The sequence below is a fragment of the Notothenia rossii genome (assembly GCF_949606895.1).
Source record: "Notothenia rossii genome assembly, chromosome: 9".
Lineage (NCBI taxonomy): Eukaryota > Metazoa > Chordata > Actinopteri > Perciformes > Nototheniidae > Notothenia > Notothenia rossii.
Window position 1 is genome coordinate 63,701,043 of NC_136907.1, and position 13,715 is coordinate 63,714,757.

A 13,715-nucleotide genomic window follows, 5' to 3' on the forward strand; every position below is an offset into this window, starting at 1 on the left:
ATGAGCACTGTGAATGTTGAGGAGCTGTGTAGAGTTTTGTGTGGAGTTTTTGGTAATGTTTTGTGAGAGTGTGTGTGTGTATAGGGCTGTATCAGTGAGGTCAGGGGTCATGTAGTTGACCTCCAGGCAACTCCCAGCATAACCTGGTCTGGACCTGGCGACAGGAAGCTGCCGCGGCAGAGCTGGAGGTGTCTGCCGGAGATCTGCTGACACTGAGAGGCAGAGACCTTTCAACTCTCTCCTCCCTCTATCACACACAGGCAAGCTCGCACACATGTTCAGAAACAGAGCACACGTCAACTCACACACACACACACAAACATGCGCCTCCACGAACCACACACAGTCAGGCGACAGCAGAGTGGAGTCAGCTGGAGAGACAGAGACACTTTGGCCTTTCAACAGCCAGAATCTCTGGACAGGTCAGGACCACACACACTGATGCACGCAACCACACACAGAGACACACACTTTCCCACTGGTCCAGAGCTACTGCTTACACAACCCACTTTACCAATACTTGGAAACTTTTGAGTTATGGTGTTTGTGTCCTTTTTGTTGTTTTACATCATCAAATCAAATAATAAATAATGTCTACATGGTTGGTATAACTCGACCTGATTTCTTCGTACTTTTTTGGTTGGCTGATGTGGGCAAGTTACGTCAACGGTAACATAGCCCCTTGTACAAAACCTTTTCAATATATATATATAAACTCAATCAACAGCATTTAAAGAGGAATAAACAAATGAACTGACCATGTATTTTAGGAGAGTTTTAGATGGTTTCCATTATGGAGCCCATACAATCTTCTCTTATTTCATTATCCTTTTAAATCCGTAGCAAACTAGTCCATTTCACAACCTTCTGATCCATTGTGTAATGCAGATCACTTTTTCAACATTTAACTGTGTCCAAACCGTGTCCTGACACAACATATTCTGAGTAGGACATTTTAAATATTGTGCGTCACAGGAAGGGAGAAAAGGAGGGATGGGGTTGGAGATAGAGAGCAAGATGGTTAAAAGAAAGAAAGAAATCAAAAGAAAACATGTCTCATCAGAGTATGTTTGCCGAGTCCCTCTTATATGAAAAGCCTGAGCTCCATCTCTCACTCTTCTCTCTCTCTTCACCTTTTGTCTTTAGTCTTACAGGCTGACTAACACATGTAGACCCAAGGTGTACCTTTGAATCTGCACCACCATTCAATTTACAGTAATTCTAGCCTGCATGCACTCATTCTGCCAGGTGATTAAGCCTGAATAAGAAAACAAATGTCAAAGTGGCTTTAAGCACACAAAGCAAAAAGTGTATGTAAAGTACTCTTTCCAGTAGCTTATTGTGAAAGACCCAAGACATAAATCAGGCACATCCCCGCACTTTTGTGCAACTTAGCTGTTTGAAAAGTGAACAAAATAAAATATGCTGCTTGTAATCTCTCTTTTCAGAAATGAAGAGGGATGACCTGCTCGGCTCACCCACAGTGCACACGGGTTCCTGTAAGCATTTTGTTTGATAGGTTACACCAAATCCCCTCATGGGAGGGTGTTTGTGTAAAGAGATGAGTGAGTGTGTGTGTCTATACTGTACTCATGCTTCAGTTTGACAGTTTGAGTGATCTCTGTGCTGGGATTTGGCAGACCATGGTTACAGTTCCTCACTCAGCACCCTCCAGTGTGTGAGTGTGTGTAACTCAATGCCTCTATAGCTGGCTGCTCAAAGGATTAGGGACTCGACTATTCTCAATGGGAGCATGCTGGAGCTAGTCCTGTGTGTGTGTGTGTGTGTGTGTGTGTGTGTGTGTGTGTGTGTGTGTGTGTGTGTGTGTGTGTGTGTGTGTGTGTGTGTGTGTGTGTGTGTGTGTGTGTGTGTGTGTGTGTGTGTGTGTGTGTGTGTGTGTGTGTGTGTGTGTGTTTAAATATGGATCTATCAAAAGGGAATAATGAATCTGTACAGGCTCATTCAAATGCCAGGTTAAAAAACATTAAAAGTACTTGTCACAACAACATTTGGATTTAAGTCTCTGCTATATCTGCGTTCAAAAGCAAAGACGATTGAATTTTCTGTGAAGAATTTAATGAGCTGCCGTGTCAGGACACTTGTGTTTTCAAATGAACGTTTGATGTGGTACGCTCTTAATAGACAAGCTATCTGGAAGAACATTTCAGAGATATTCCAACTGAGAATGTTGGGTGTGGGAATCCATGAGAGTTTTTCTTTTTACATTTTTTTGACAAAGTAATTCAAAATTGATCTTTGAGAAAAACATGTAAAAGGTTTTAATCCGAGGACTGTATATTTAAATGTAACTGTGGAGAACTGCCAGAATTTTTCTGAAAACATCTACCCAGGAGATAATTAAATAGAATAAGCATCCAAAATTGACTTTCTTGATTAGACTTGTCTTTGTAATTATACTAAAAATGGGATATAATGTGTTTAGGAATGACAGACTGAAGGGAAAAGGAGGGGGGGGGGTGCTGCTTTACGTGAGGAATACCTTTACTTGTAGGGAGATTGCTCTCCTAGCTAATATTGAGTTTGATTGTGTTGGTGTGGAAATCACACTATCTGAGGAAATGTCCCTCACCATGATTTTCCTGTATCGACAACCCACCGCTAAGGTGGGTTTCTATGATCAGGTAAAACTCATGCTGAATTCCTGTGACTCCAACAAAGAGCTTATATTATTATTTTAGGAGACTTTAATATCAACTGGAACGACAAACAAAATAGAAAGAGCTTAAAGCGGATCATGGATAAACACAACTTAATACAACTAATGGATCAACCGACTAAAATAACCAAAACCTCCAAAACTATGATAGATTTATTATTTACTAACAACAAAGCTGACAGAATAGTTCAAACCTACAACTTCCTGACTGGTCTTTCTGACCATAATGTTGTTTTTGCCAGGAGACACTCTCCTCTGAAGACATTGGTGAGAACAGTAATCTGTTAATATCTCAAATTAACGATGCAATGTCTTCCTTCTCAAGGAGAGGGTGCCTTAGGGACAGGAAGGAACATCATCTTCCCTGGCTGAATCTACAGTGCAGGAATTTAATGAAATCTAGAGACCAACTATTGAAGCAGAGCTTGAAATCCGGACTATCCACTGATAGACAGGAATGCACTCATGCTCGTAACAAGGTAACACAAACAATAAGACTTTTTCATCAATATAATTGAAGGTGCGAAAGGTAACAGTAAAAATGTTTGGCAAAACCTAAATAAACTATTAGGTAAACAAACCAAACAGGAAAATAATGTACTAGAATTAAAAATCAATGATGCCCTGATAAAAGACCCTGCAGTGTTGGCGAACTCTCTAAATGAGTATTTCATAAATAGTGCTCTGGACATCACAAAGCTCTTCCCGCCATCTGAGGTCTCACCTAGCCCGACTGTGGATACACATCCCGTTTTTGACCTCGAGGAAATCACAGAAGTGGAGGTAAAACATATCATCTTAGGGTTAAAAGGTTCTAAGGCTAGGGATGCAGATGATTTAGAAACCAACTTTATAAAGACAAATATTGACGGTCTAATAAAACCAATTACTATGCTAGTAAATCAATCTATCAGCACGAGGGAAGTTCCATCATCCTGGAAGGTGGCCACGGTAACACCGATTTTTAAATCTGGGGATAAGGCAATGATGTCCAATTACAGACCAATCAGCATCCTCCCCTGTGTCTCTAAGATAGCTGAGAAATGGGTGTCAAAACTAATCAGCAAACATTTAGATAAAGTTTTCGCTCCACTCCACCCAATGCAGTTTGGTTTTCGTGCTCACCACTCCACTGACACAGCTAACTGTGTCTTTGTGGAAAAGGTTAAATGTATGTTGGACACGAGCCCATATGTAGGGGCTGTCTTCCTTGATCTCAGGAAGGCTTTTGACACTGTTGACCACCAAGTGCTCCTTACAAAGCAGACTTATTTACATTTTTCGGCAGATTCAATACATTGGGTTAAAGGTAGGGTAGGTCATTTTTGAGAAACCAGCTCGAGTGCGCTGGAATTTGAAAATACACAGCCGGAAAAAATCTGCCACTTCCTTACAGAGCCCCTCCTCCAACACACACAAACGCGCACATGACCAATGAGGGCAGGAGATAAGTTTGTGCACAGATGGAAGGCTGACAGGCAGGTAGGCCATCCAGTTATTTTAGCCGGGCCGGCTCAGATGATTGGTCGTGCTTTTTACAGCACTACGGCTTCCACAGAGGACATTTGTTTATGGATTTTTTGTCAAAGCACTTAAGATATTCATTGCTATCGGGAGGTTAAGAGCATTCCATGGAATATAACAAAAAGTGTATCTCGAGCCGGTTTCTCAAACTTACCTACCCCACCTTTAAGTCTTACTTATCGAACAGAAAACAGTGTGTTTTGGTCAACGGAGCCAAATCCCCCTACCTTGTGAACCCTGTTGGGGTTCCACAAGGTTCCATTCTTAGACCATTACTTTTTTCTCTGTACATTAATGACTTGCCAATGTATGTCCTGAGTTGAACGTGCAAATGTATGCCGATGATGCGGTCATCTTTGTACATGGGAAAAATACTGAAATAATCACATCCTGTCTCTCAAATGCTTTGGACAAGGTTCAACACTGGCTGAACAACATTTGCTTACAGTTAAATGCAAAAAAACAGTATGCATGATGTTCAGTAAACGACCAGTCAAAATCGAAGGATCCAATGTGTTTTTAAATGGAGCAGAAATATAACTAGTCTCCCACTTCAAGTATCATGGAGTCATATTGGAATCGAACTTGACTTTTAAAAAACATATTAAGAAATTCAAATACCATTAAATTCAACTTGCAACATTTTAAACAAATTAGACCTTTCTTAACTGTCAATGCTGCAAAGTCATACCTTTACTGTATGATTCTATCCCACATTGAATACTGTTTTACAAACTGGTCGTTTGCTTGTGCCACAAACCTGAAACCCAGCTGTACAAGAGAGCTATCAAGGTGTTTGACAGAAAGCCTTATTCATACCACCACTGTACCATCCTAGAAAAACACAATTTCTTGAGTTTTGACAATTTAAAAAAGGTATTAAAGGTATTTTCTGGTTATTCCCCGTCCCCTTCTGTGTTATGAAGGTTTTTATGCATGTAAACGGTCTGCAGAGTCACAAACCCTCAAAGTACACCCTGTAGCGAGTAAAACTCTAACAGAAAATACCTCCCCAAAACGCCTCATTGGAGATACGTCATTGTCCATTTGATTCTTCCGGGTATGCATGATGTCAACCGTACCCGGAACGAAATGGACCAAGCCGTGGAGCCATTACGTTACGTTCGCGGAGCCGTTACGTTAAGCCCCCGCTGATTGGTCCAAATTGACCAATCCACGGACTTCCTCACACACACACTCAGTGCATGCAGCTCTGCTGATCTCTCCTCCCTGGCTGCAGGCTGATAACAGACAGTTGGGATGGCGGCAAAATTCTCTCGGCAGACCCATTCTCACAGCGTTTATCAACGTTTTTCTTACTCAATATCAAGCCACACTATTGTTTTTACTTCGGCTGTGACTTTGTATGTGCTCAGGGTGAGTTTGGCTGTGTTTCACTGTGTATCGCTAAACAAGGAAACAACACCTCCACAGAGCTTAGCGCGATTCAAAACGTCCCGACCAATCAGAGCACACTGTGCCCATAGGGAGGGTGGGGGCTGGAGCTAATAGAGCTACAACGAGCCGTTAAAGGCAGAGAGTGAAATTCAGTGAATACACGTAGTTTAAAGAGATGCTGTTTGAGAAACCAATGTGAGTTTGGAAAATTGCACAATATAAATCTATTCTAGTAGACCTCAACAATGGAATTATGATCAGTGGAAATGGCCATGACATGGGACCTTTAAGTCTTTTAAAAGTATGTTTTTTTTCATAAATGTTTACATGGACTGGCCCCCCCTCCCTAAGGGGAATTCATCTACAAAAAAAACACTGGACGCTGCACCAGGTCAGAAACCAGAGGAGACTGTGAAGTCCATCGCAGACGGACCACTTTTGGTCAAAATGTCCTCTCCGTTAAAGGCAGCTCACTCTGGAATAGCCTCCCAACTCAGATACGGGATTGTCCCACTTTGAACAGTTTTAAAGGTTAACTCAAAGAATGGTTGAGAAAGAAACAAACGTGCAATCACCACTAAATGCACTTTGATACAGATGTATCTCCTCTTGCACTTGATGTAGCTCTTTTATCTTCTCCTGCACTTTATATGTCGTAGCTGCTACATTGTACTGCCATGTGGTAAATGCTTGTATGCTGCTCATGCACTTTCTGCATATCATGTACTTATTTTTGCTATGTATATAAATGTCATGTTCTTAAATGTTGTATGTGAGGGACTATGGGTGGAAATTAGCTCAAAGCTAAAATCTGGCATGTTTACGTTTTAAAGCATTATTTGCTTTAAATGTTCATCAATGTAGGGCTGCGCAATATATTGTGTCATGACGGTAATAGCGATATGCGCATGCGCGATATTCACATCGCGTGGAAGTGCAATTTTTTTATTCTTTTTAGGACTTGCGATATTAAGTAGGCAAATTAGCTCAAACATGTCATGTTACAATTATTTTGCTGCTTGCTACAAAAGGAAAACTTGTGCGGCTCTCATGTCAGGGGTACTTGAGTGAGTGACAGCAAACCACCAATCACAATCAAATCTCCAAAGCAAACGGACCCGGTGATTAAAGGTAAAAACACTGAATAAAGTAGCAGGTGCTGCTAACCGAGCTAGCTCAGCTTGTTGCTCTGATAACTTAAGATCCAGACGTCCGTGACTAAAATCCTTCATCCGGTTAAATCTAGTTAAAAAAATACCAATTGTATAGCATTAAAGTTCAAAAGAGGATGGTTTGCGGGGAAAAAAACTGTCTTTTCTTCAATTGCTGTATGTTTCCATATCGCAATATATAGCGCAGGGGGGAAAAAAAATCGCAATGTCAGTTTTTTTCAATATCGTGCAGCCCTACATCAATGTGCACTGTCCCTCTTCAAATAAACGATTCAATGAAATGAAAATATTAAATGTACACACATATTTCTGATATTTGAAAATGCAAAGCAGATATAATTTTGATCCTTAAGGTCCTTTTTGATCGCAATAACTATACTAATAAGTACAGAGCTCTAAAAAGTAAATCCTACTAAGCCAACCCTAGGCAATCTTTAATAGCTTAACAATAAACAAGAGCAATTGCTTAAGAAATACATCACCTGTTTCAAACTACAATAAAACCTTAAACAAACATGTCTTCATGCTCTCAGGAGGAGGTCGGTCAGAACCATGCCATACGCTGAAGGACGATATGAAGGAAAATACCCCGCATTACCCCGGCACAAATGCTGCACAGATGTGCATGACTACAGGATGAGAATAAATGGTGCACTGGGTAAACTGGCAGCACAGGGAGTTTGAGTCTTAACCATGACCTCATCTGTTTAGAGAGCATCGGATGAAGGGAGGGATGGAGGGATCAGCAGGCAGGATACAGAGGGGGGTCTGGAAATTGGGGTTGGGGGTCATGGATGCCATGTCGGCAAATGCGTGTGCCGGTGCATGTGTGTGTGTGTATTTTAAAAAGGTGAAATGAGGCACTGCAGCAGCCTTGACCAGTCAGGGGAGGGAAAGGCACGGATCAGCGGTCACTGAACACACAACGCCCACCTGAACCTCCCCCTCACTCTGTCATTTTTCTTCTCTAAAATCTTTCCCAATGTTTTTCTAGGGGGTCGACATTAAAAAAGGAGAAAGACCCCTCTCATTTTGAAACACTGGTTTGCAGATCAGTATCTATTGGTAAATCTGAGTGTAAAATATATTGTTGGGGTCTTCCCTTCCATCTCATAATGAAGCAAAACTCAGTTGTTTTTCGTAATAGACGAATTTACAAATGTATCTCGCTCAAATGAAGGTCATATGAATTTACAATAATTAATTAAATGCTGGAACACTTCAACCTTTTGAAGAACTGCCACTGTTTTTATTAATGTTTTTCTGATATTGATGTTAAACAAAATCAAAACTGATCTGGAGGAAAAAAAAAATCTTAATTATTATTCTGGACACTGAATTATGTTTAAAGACATACAAAATTGGATTTCGCATTATAGGAGACCTTTAATAAACTAACCCAATGGTAAAAAATATAACCCCTTTTTTCTTTACATCAACAAGCCATGAGAAATTGAAAAAAAAGTTGGCTTTTTTTGCAATTCAAACTGAAAACAACATACTATGCCTTTTTCGTATTTCCTTAAAAACTTGATAATTGTAGGTTTCATAACAACATTCCCACTGCCAATCTGAAACACCGGACGGCGAAATAAACCTTTATAAAACGATTCTGTTGGACAGAATTTGATTGGCATGACCTTTGCTACAAGGCAGGATATGGTCAACCCTCCTCATGTGTATATACAAAACAACACACACCTTGATCTTCGAATGGATGTGTCTGAGGGCGTCTGCGGTGCCCATGTCTCCATCTTCCTGAATGCATACCACATCGAGCTTCATCTTCACGTCAGGCTTCATTTTAGGGTCTGTGCTCATCATCTTCTGAACCTCTTTGGTGGTGATTACTATCACCTCTGAAAAACAGTTCACAAAAGTAGGTATTAAAAATAATATACAATAGATAGCTTCAATATGTCAAAATGAGTCAAAGCTCCAATGTTATTTATCCTTCACGGTCGGGTGATACCTTTGTTTCTAATGAGCTTTGTATTATTTTCTTCAAATAAAACATATTTTCTCACTGAAATCTATACGATCGCAAATCTTCATAATATGATCAGACACATCACGTAGCTCGCTAATGCTGCATTATGTACACTAGATCTAGTTCCTAATACAAATACTTTTGTGTGATGTTTTTTACATTTCTAAATAAATTACCTTGACGTGCATTTTTAGAGAACGACATTTATGAGTAGAATAACGGTCTTTCTCTCTGATCCTTTAATGGATGAGAAAAAATACATCGGGACATATGTATTTTCTTGCAAAAATAACATAAATTCAAAGATACATTGATCAGTACAAAGACTAAAAAAAAAAGTCCACCTAAGATGTGTATATACATCCTGAAGCATAAAATCAAGCCAAGACCCCTACCCTACTTTTTTATTTATTAAGTTGGTAACAACATTAACTGAGCACTTTATGAATCCAGAACATTGCCGAGTCCGTCTAGTTTAATTGGCTTTGTCTACATAAAATGGTTTCTACCGGGCATTTGTTCACTCTAGCTGTGTCAGCCTAGTAAAACCAAATTGCAGGGCTTTGGCTAGCTGGCTGCACACAGTAAACTGTTGGCCACACAGGATGATTATGAATAGAAAGATAGTTTTACTCCAGCTAGTGAGGACCTGCAGGCTTTTATAACAAACAGCCCTGTTTACTGGCAAGAACAGCATACTGCAACAAATCCCTTTATAAGCCCAGGGTTTCTGGACCGACTGCATGCTGCAGCACAAGAGGCGGAATCTGGACTGTAAATCTAGGCAGGAAATGCACACCTGACAATGGCTGATGATGTGATGACAAGCTGGTGAAAGTACAACTCGGAAAAGCAGTACAGTAATAAACGTGTTTAATGCAGTGAAAGGAGCAATGTTGCCGGAGGACATTTGAAAAAGCACTCTCCTTCCCTCACTTGTTTATACCACACAGCACAGCTTCCACTGACCATGCATACAATAGAAAATAGATTTTTACTAGTATTAGTATAGTATTTTACCTATACAATAATTGTGTTGCATGAAAACAGTTATAATCCTTATGTTAGAAAAGGAGGTGATCATTTCTCTTAAAGTCCCTCTTTCCACATTATTGCTAACACTGAGTTTGCACACTTTTTGTTCTAGGTTTTTGAGTGGGCCCTATACACTGACACTAGAAGTACTGGTTTTATTTCTGCTTCTTTACATTTGATTTGGAAACTAACCAAGCACACTGGTGTACTTCTGTAAGACCTTCCACCCCTGTCACAGGATGGAAAGCTAAAGCTAACAAGGTCACAACCTTCAGATCAAATTAATGGGCAGCTCTCACAAGGACATTTGACAGTATCAGACCAGGCTGACTGCGCATTTAATAACAAATGTTTATATCTTTGAGCCATATTTTATCTTGTTAATCATATGCAGGATAAAATAAAGACATCATACATATTCCGTAATGATGACAAAATGAAAGACAGAGAAAGAAAGACCTAAATTGTTCCTTATTTGTCCATTGTTTTCACTTCAGAGTCCTGCAGTCCAAACTCACACATGTGTTTTATTTATTGTTGCTAATTAGACTGCTCAGGTGGAGTGAGGGCCGGTCACTAACCTGTCCCATCATAAAGGGGGCCAACTAATAAGGAGTGAGGTAGATACCAATCCAAACACAGGCTGTACACACCAACGCAGAAGCATGTTTTTGTATATGGCATTGTTGTGAATAATACTTATCAAAGTATTCAGCAGCAGGGGTACCGGCAATTCAGACATGTGTAGCAGTAATGGTAGAAGTACTTTAAGCTCTCACCTTCAAAGCCCACCCTCTCCAGCAGGTTCAGCGGGTACCACATGAGGGGCTTGTTGCCCACAGGGAGCATTGGTTTGGGGGTGTTGTATGTCAGATCGGTCATACGAGAACCTCCACCAGCCGCCATCAACACCGCCTGGAGCTCCATGATGTCTGCTGGAAACGGCTAACAGGGAGGGACAAACAGAGAGATTCAAGTTGTTCTCATTTTGCTTTAAACACTTTGCTCATTCAGAAGTTACATTACACAATAACACTATGCTCACACAGGCCTCATCTGAGATTTGCTGGGGAACAATCCTTTCACATTGGACACAAAATACAAACTATTCAATCTAATATAAAAGCATGTGTATAAATAATATTAGGTATATATTGTGTCAATAAGTTGCATGATATCCAAGAAATGCTGAATTGTCAGTAAAATATTCATATAATAGAAGGTGCAACAAAGTCTAATAAATAAATTATTATTATTTCTTGAGTAGGGTATTAATACAATGCTGCATTGAGTTGGAGTCTTTTGTCCACATGCCATGTAAACTATTTCAATACTTTTCAATTAAAACAGCTGCATTTTAATAACAATATTGGTATAAAAAAGTAATAATTCAAAATTAAGACGCGTGTCTTACATGTATAGCGTAGTAATACAATTCAGCATTGACTTGAAGTCCTTAGTACACAACACATGGAAGCTATTGTAAACATCCAATAGTTTAGTAATCAATTAGCAAGGAAGTATTGGACATAACATTGATGTATTATTATTTATTGATGGTTCCTAAGTTAAACCCTGTGGTTAAGAGAGGGCTAACCTCTGACTTCTCCATTATGTCAAATTGGACATGTCATCAACACAGCAACCAAGACTGCCATGTATGTGTTACACTGGGGTGATATGGTGAAGGCACACTTCTAACTGAATCTTTACAACGTGGCATTAAAAAGAAGGTGACATTTTCATACTGCCTTGCTGAATAAATGAACAATAAGTTATCTATGTACCTGTCAGTGATTCCTGTTGATCCACAGCAACGTGAAATGACAGCAGCTGCAGACGCATGTAAAGTTGGCTGCTGTCACTGTTGTTAGCACTTAGCTAACGATTAGCACCGAGCAGCAAACGATACCGCTGCTATTAAAACAGCTACAGAGCTGGACACGTCCTCTGAGAAGAAAACACCAACTCCGATAAGCGTTGGTGGCAAAAGTACAATTTCCCGTTTAATTATTTGACAGAGTTTACGGAAAGTGAGCAAAAAGCTAGCATCGTATGATGACACCTGGGTGGTTTCAGGGAAATATGTCCGTGTAGGAAACTACTTCCTCCGTAAAGTGGTTCCTACTGAGAGGAGAAGAACAAATGGTGCAGCGCAGCACAGGTTTGTTTTCACAATTATCATTTGTACGCTTACATTTAACCGGCTCAGACTTTTTCATTACAAAATATTGAAACAACAGCAAATAGTGGAAAGAATGTTCTGGTTGCAGTACCAACTTAAAACACATTACAGGCTAAATTCATGCATGTATGCAATTTAAGTAATCATTAGGCGTAAGTGTTATATTATTGGATCATAATGAATTATTTACAAATATGAACACAAAGGAAACGAATACCAAAATAAAGACACATTAAACAAATTATTTCTTTAACATCTAAATACCTATCACTTATGCTCACATACAGTTTAGCATCACTATCTGGCACACATCCCGCTACCATCCAACCCAACGGTAAAAACATAATTCTTATCAGCAAACACCAGTTATATTGAAGAACGATCAGCTTACACAACTTTACAGTAATATAATATAAATATGTTTATTTTTACTAATTATAACCAAAAACATGATGATAGAAAAAGTTTTGACTAAATTTACATTGAAGATGTGGATGGGTTTCTATGAGTTTTTGTCGTCTATGATTATGTTTACATACATGTTTAATACATCACATAATTTATGCTTTTATTATTTTCAGTGAGTATTTGCAACTGATTGACTGCTATGAAAAATAATAATACCTTCAAAATACACATGTTTTATTTTGGCTAGCCTGACCTTAATAGAAGTAATCCTGTAGGTTCACACACACACACACACACACACACACACACACACACACACACACACACACACACACACACACACACACACACACACACACACACACACACACACACACACACACACACACACACACACACACACACACACACACACACACACACACACACACACACATACACACACACACACACACACACACACACACACAGAGATAGAGAGAGTGGTGTGAGCCGATTAGCAGCCAGAAGCCACCCAGCTACTCTTCAAGGCTTCAAGCTTGAAAACTCCCAATTCATAGAGCTGAGACGTAACAGCAAATTGAGCTCGGGGAATGTGGCTTTGGTTTTGTTTGCTCTGGCCAGGAGATGAGCTTGACTGCTCGTTGCTGCCTGCTTGAAACCAGAAGAGCAGGATAAAGGAGGGAAAAAGGAGTCATAAAAAAAGGGAGAAAGAGACAACAAGCTCGCCTGCATGTTGTTTTCTATCAGCATATTGAACTAACATAATAATGGAAGTTGGGTTGAAATGTTGGAGGAAGAAGATGAGGAAGTAAAAATAGGTTTTAAGATGGTTTTCTTAAAAAATGGGGTCATTAGGAGTTGAGAGATGAGTGATCGAAGGGTAGAAAGAATAGGAAAACTTGGAGATAGATGTAGACAGAAAAGAGAGTGAGGTTTTATCATGGAATGTCACAAACATGCTTCATGCTCACATTTCCTTCCCATTTGGATCTTGATTGTGTGAACAGCTGATGATTTTACCCTGCCAACCCATCATGGTGAAGACGCATACTCAGCTTGAATTATTTTAGGCTGAACCATTCAGGCAACTTATGGCTCTTTCTAAACGAAGATGTGGTGTATCAGCACATTTAGCACAGAGATATACATCCACTTTCAGCAGCATATCGTAGACTGCTGTCTGTACAAAAACTCACCCTGGAAGAACAATTTATATACCATTAAATGTGGTTTTTCAGTGTAAAACCTTTGAAACTCATTAGACTCTGAGACATTATTCAGACATAGTTCTTTATAAATTGTCCTTATGAAGTTCACCAGGAA

The 13,715-nt window shown here is 39.7% G+C and overlaps 1 protein-coding gene across 1 annotated transcript in view; it reads right to left on the reverse strand.

Annotated features, from left to right (window-relative positions):
- Window positions 1-11,915, reverse strand: part of eif2b3 (eukaryotic translation initiation factor 2B, subunit 3 gamma) — a 33,428-nt gene extending 21,513 nt beyond the window's left edge. The window contains exons 1-3 of the mRNA XM_079647282.1: window positions 11,584-11,915; window positions 10,576-10,741; window positions 8,473-8,630 (exon numbers count right to left, since the gene is read on the reverse strand). Coding sequence (XP_079503408.1) covers window positions 8,473-8,630; window positions 10,576-10,723 — 306 coding nt within the window. The 5' untranslated portion in view covers window positions 10,724-10,741; window positions 11,584-11,915. The remainder of the gene's footprint in view (window positions 1-8,472; window positions 8,631-10,575; window positions 10,742-11,583) is intronic.
- Window positions 11,916-13,715: the final 1,800 nt, after the last annotated feature.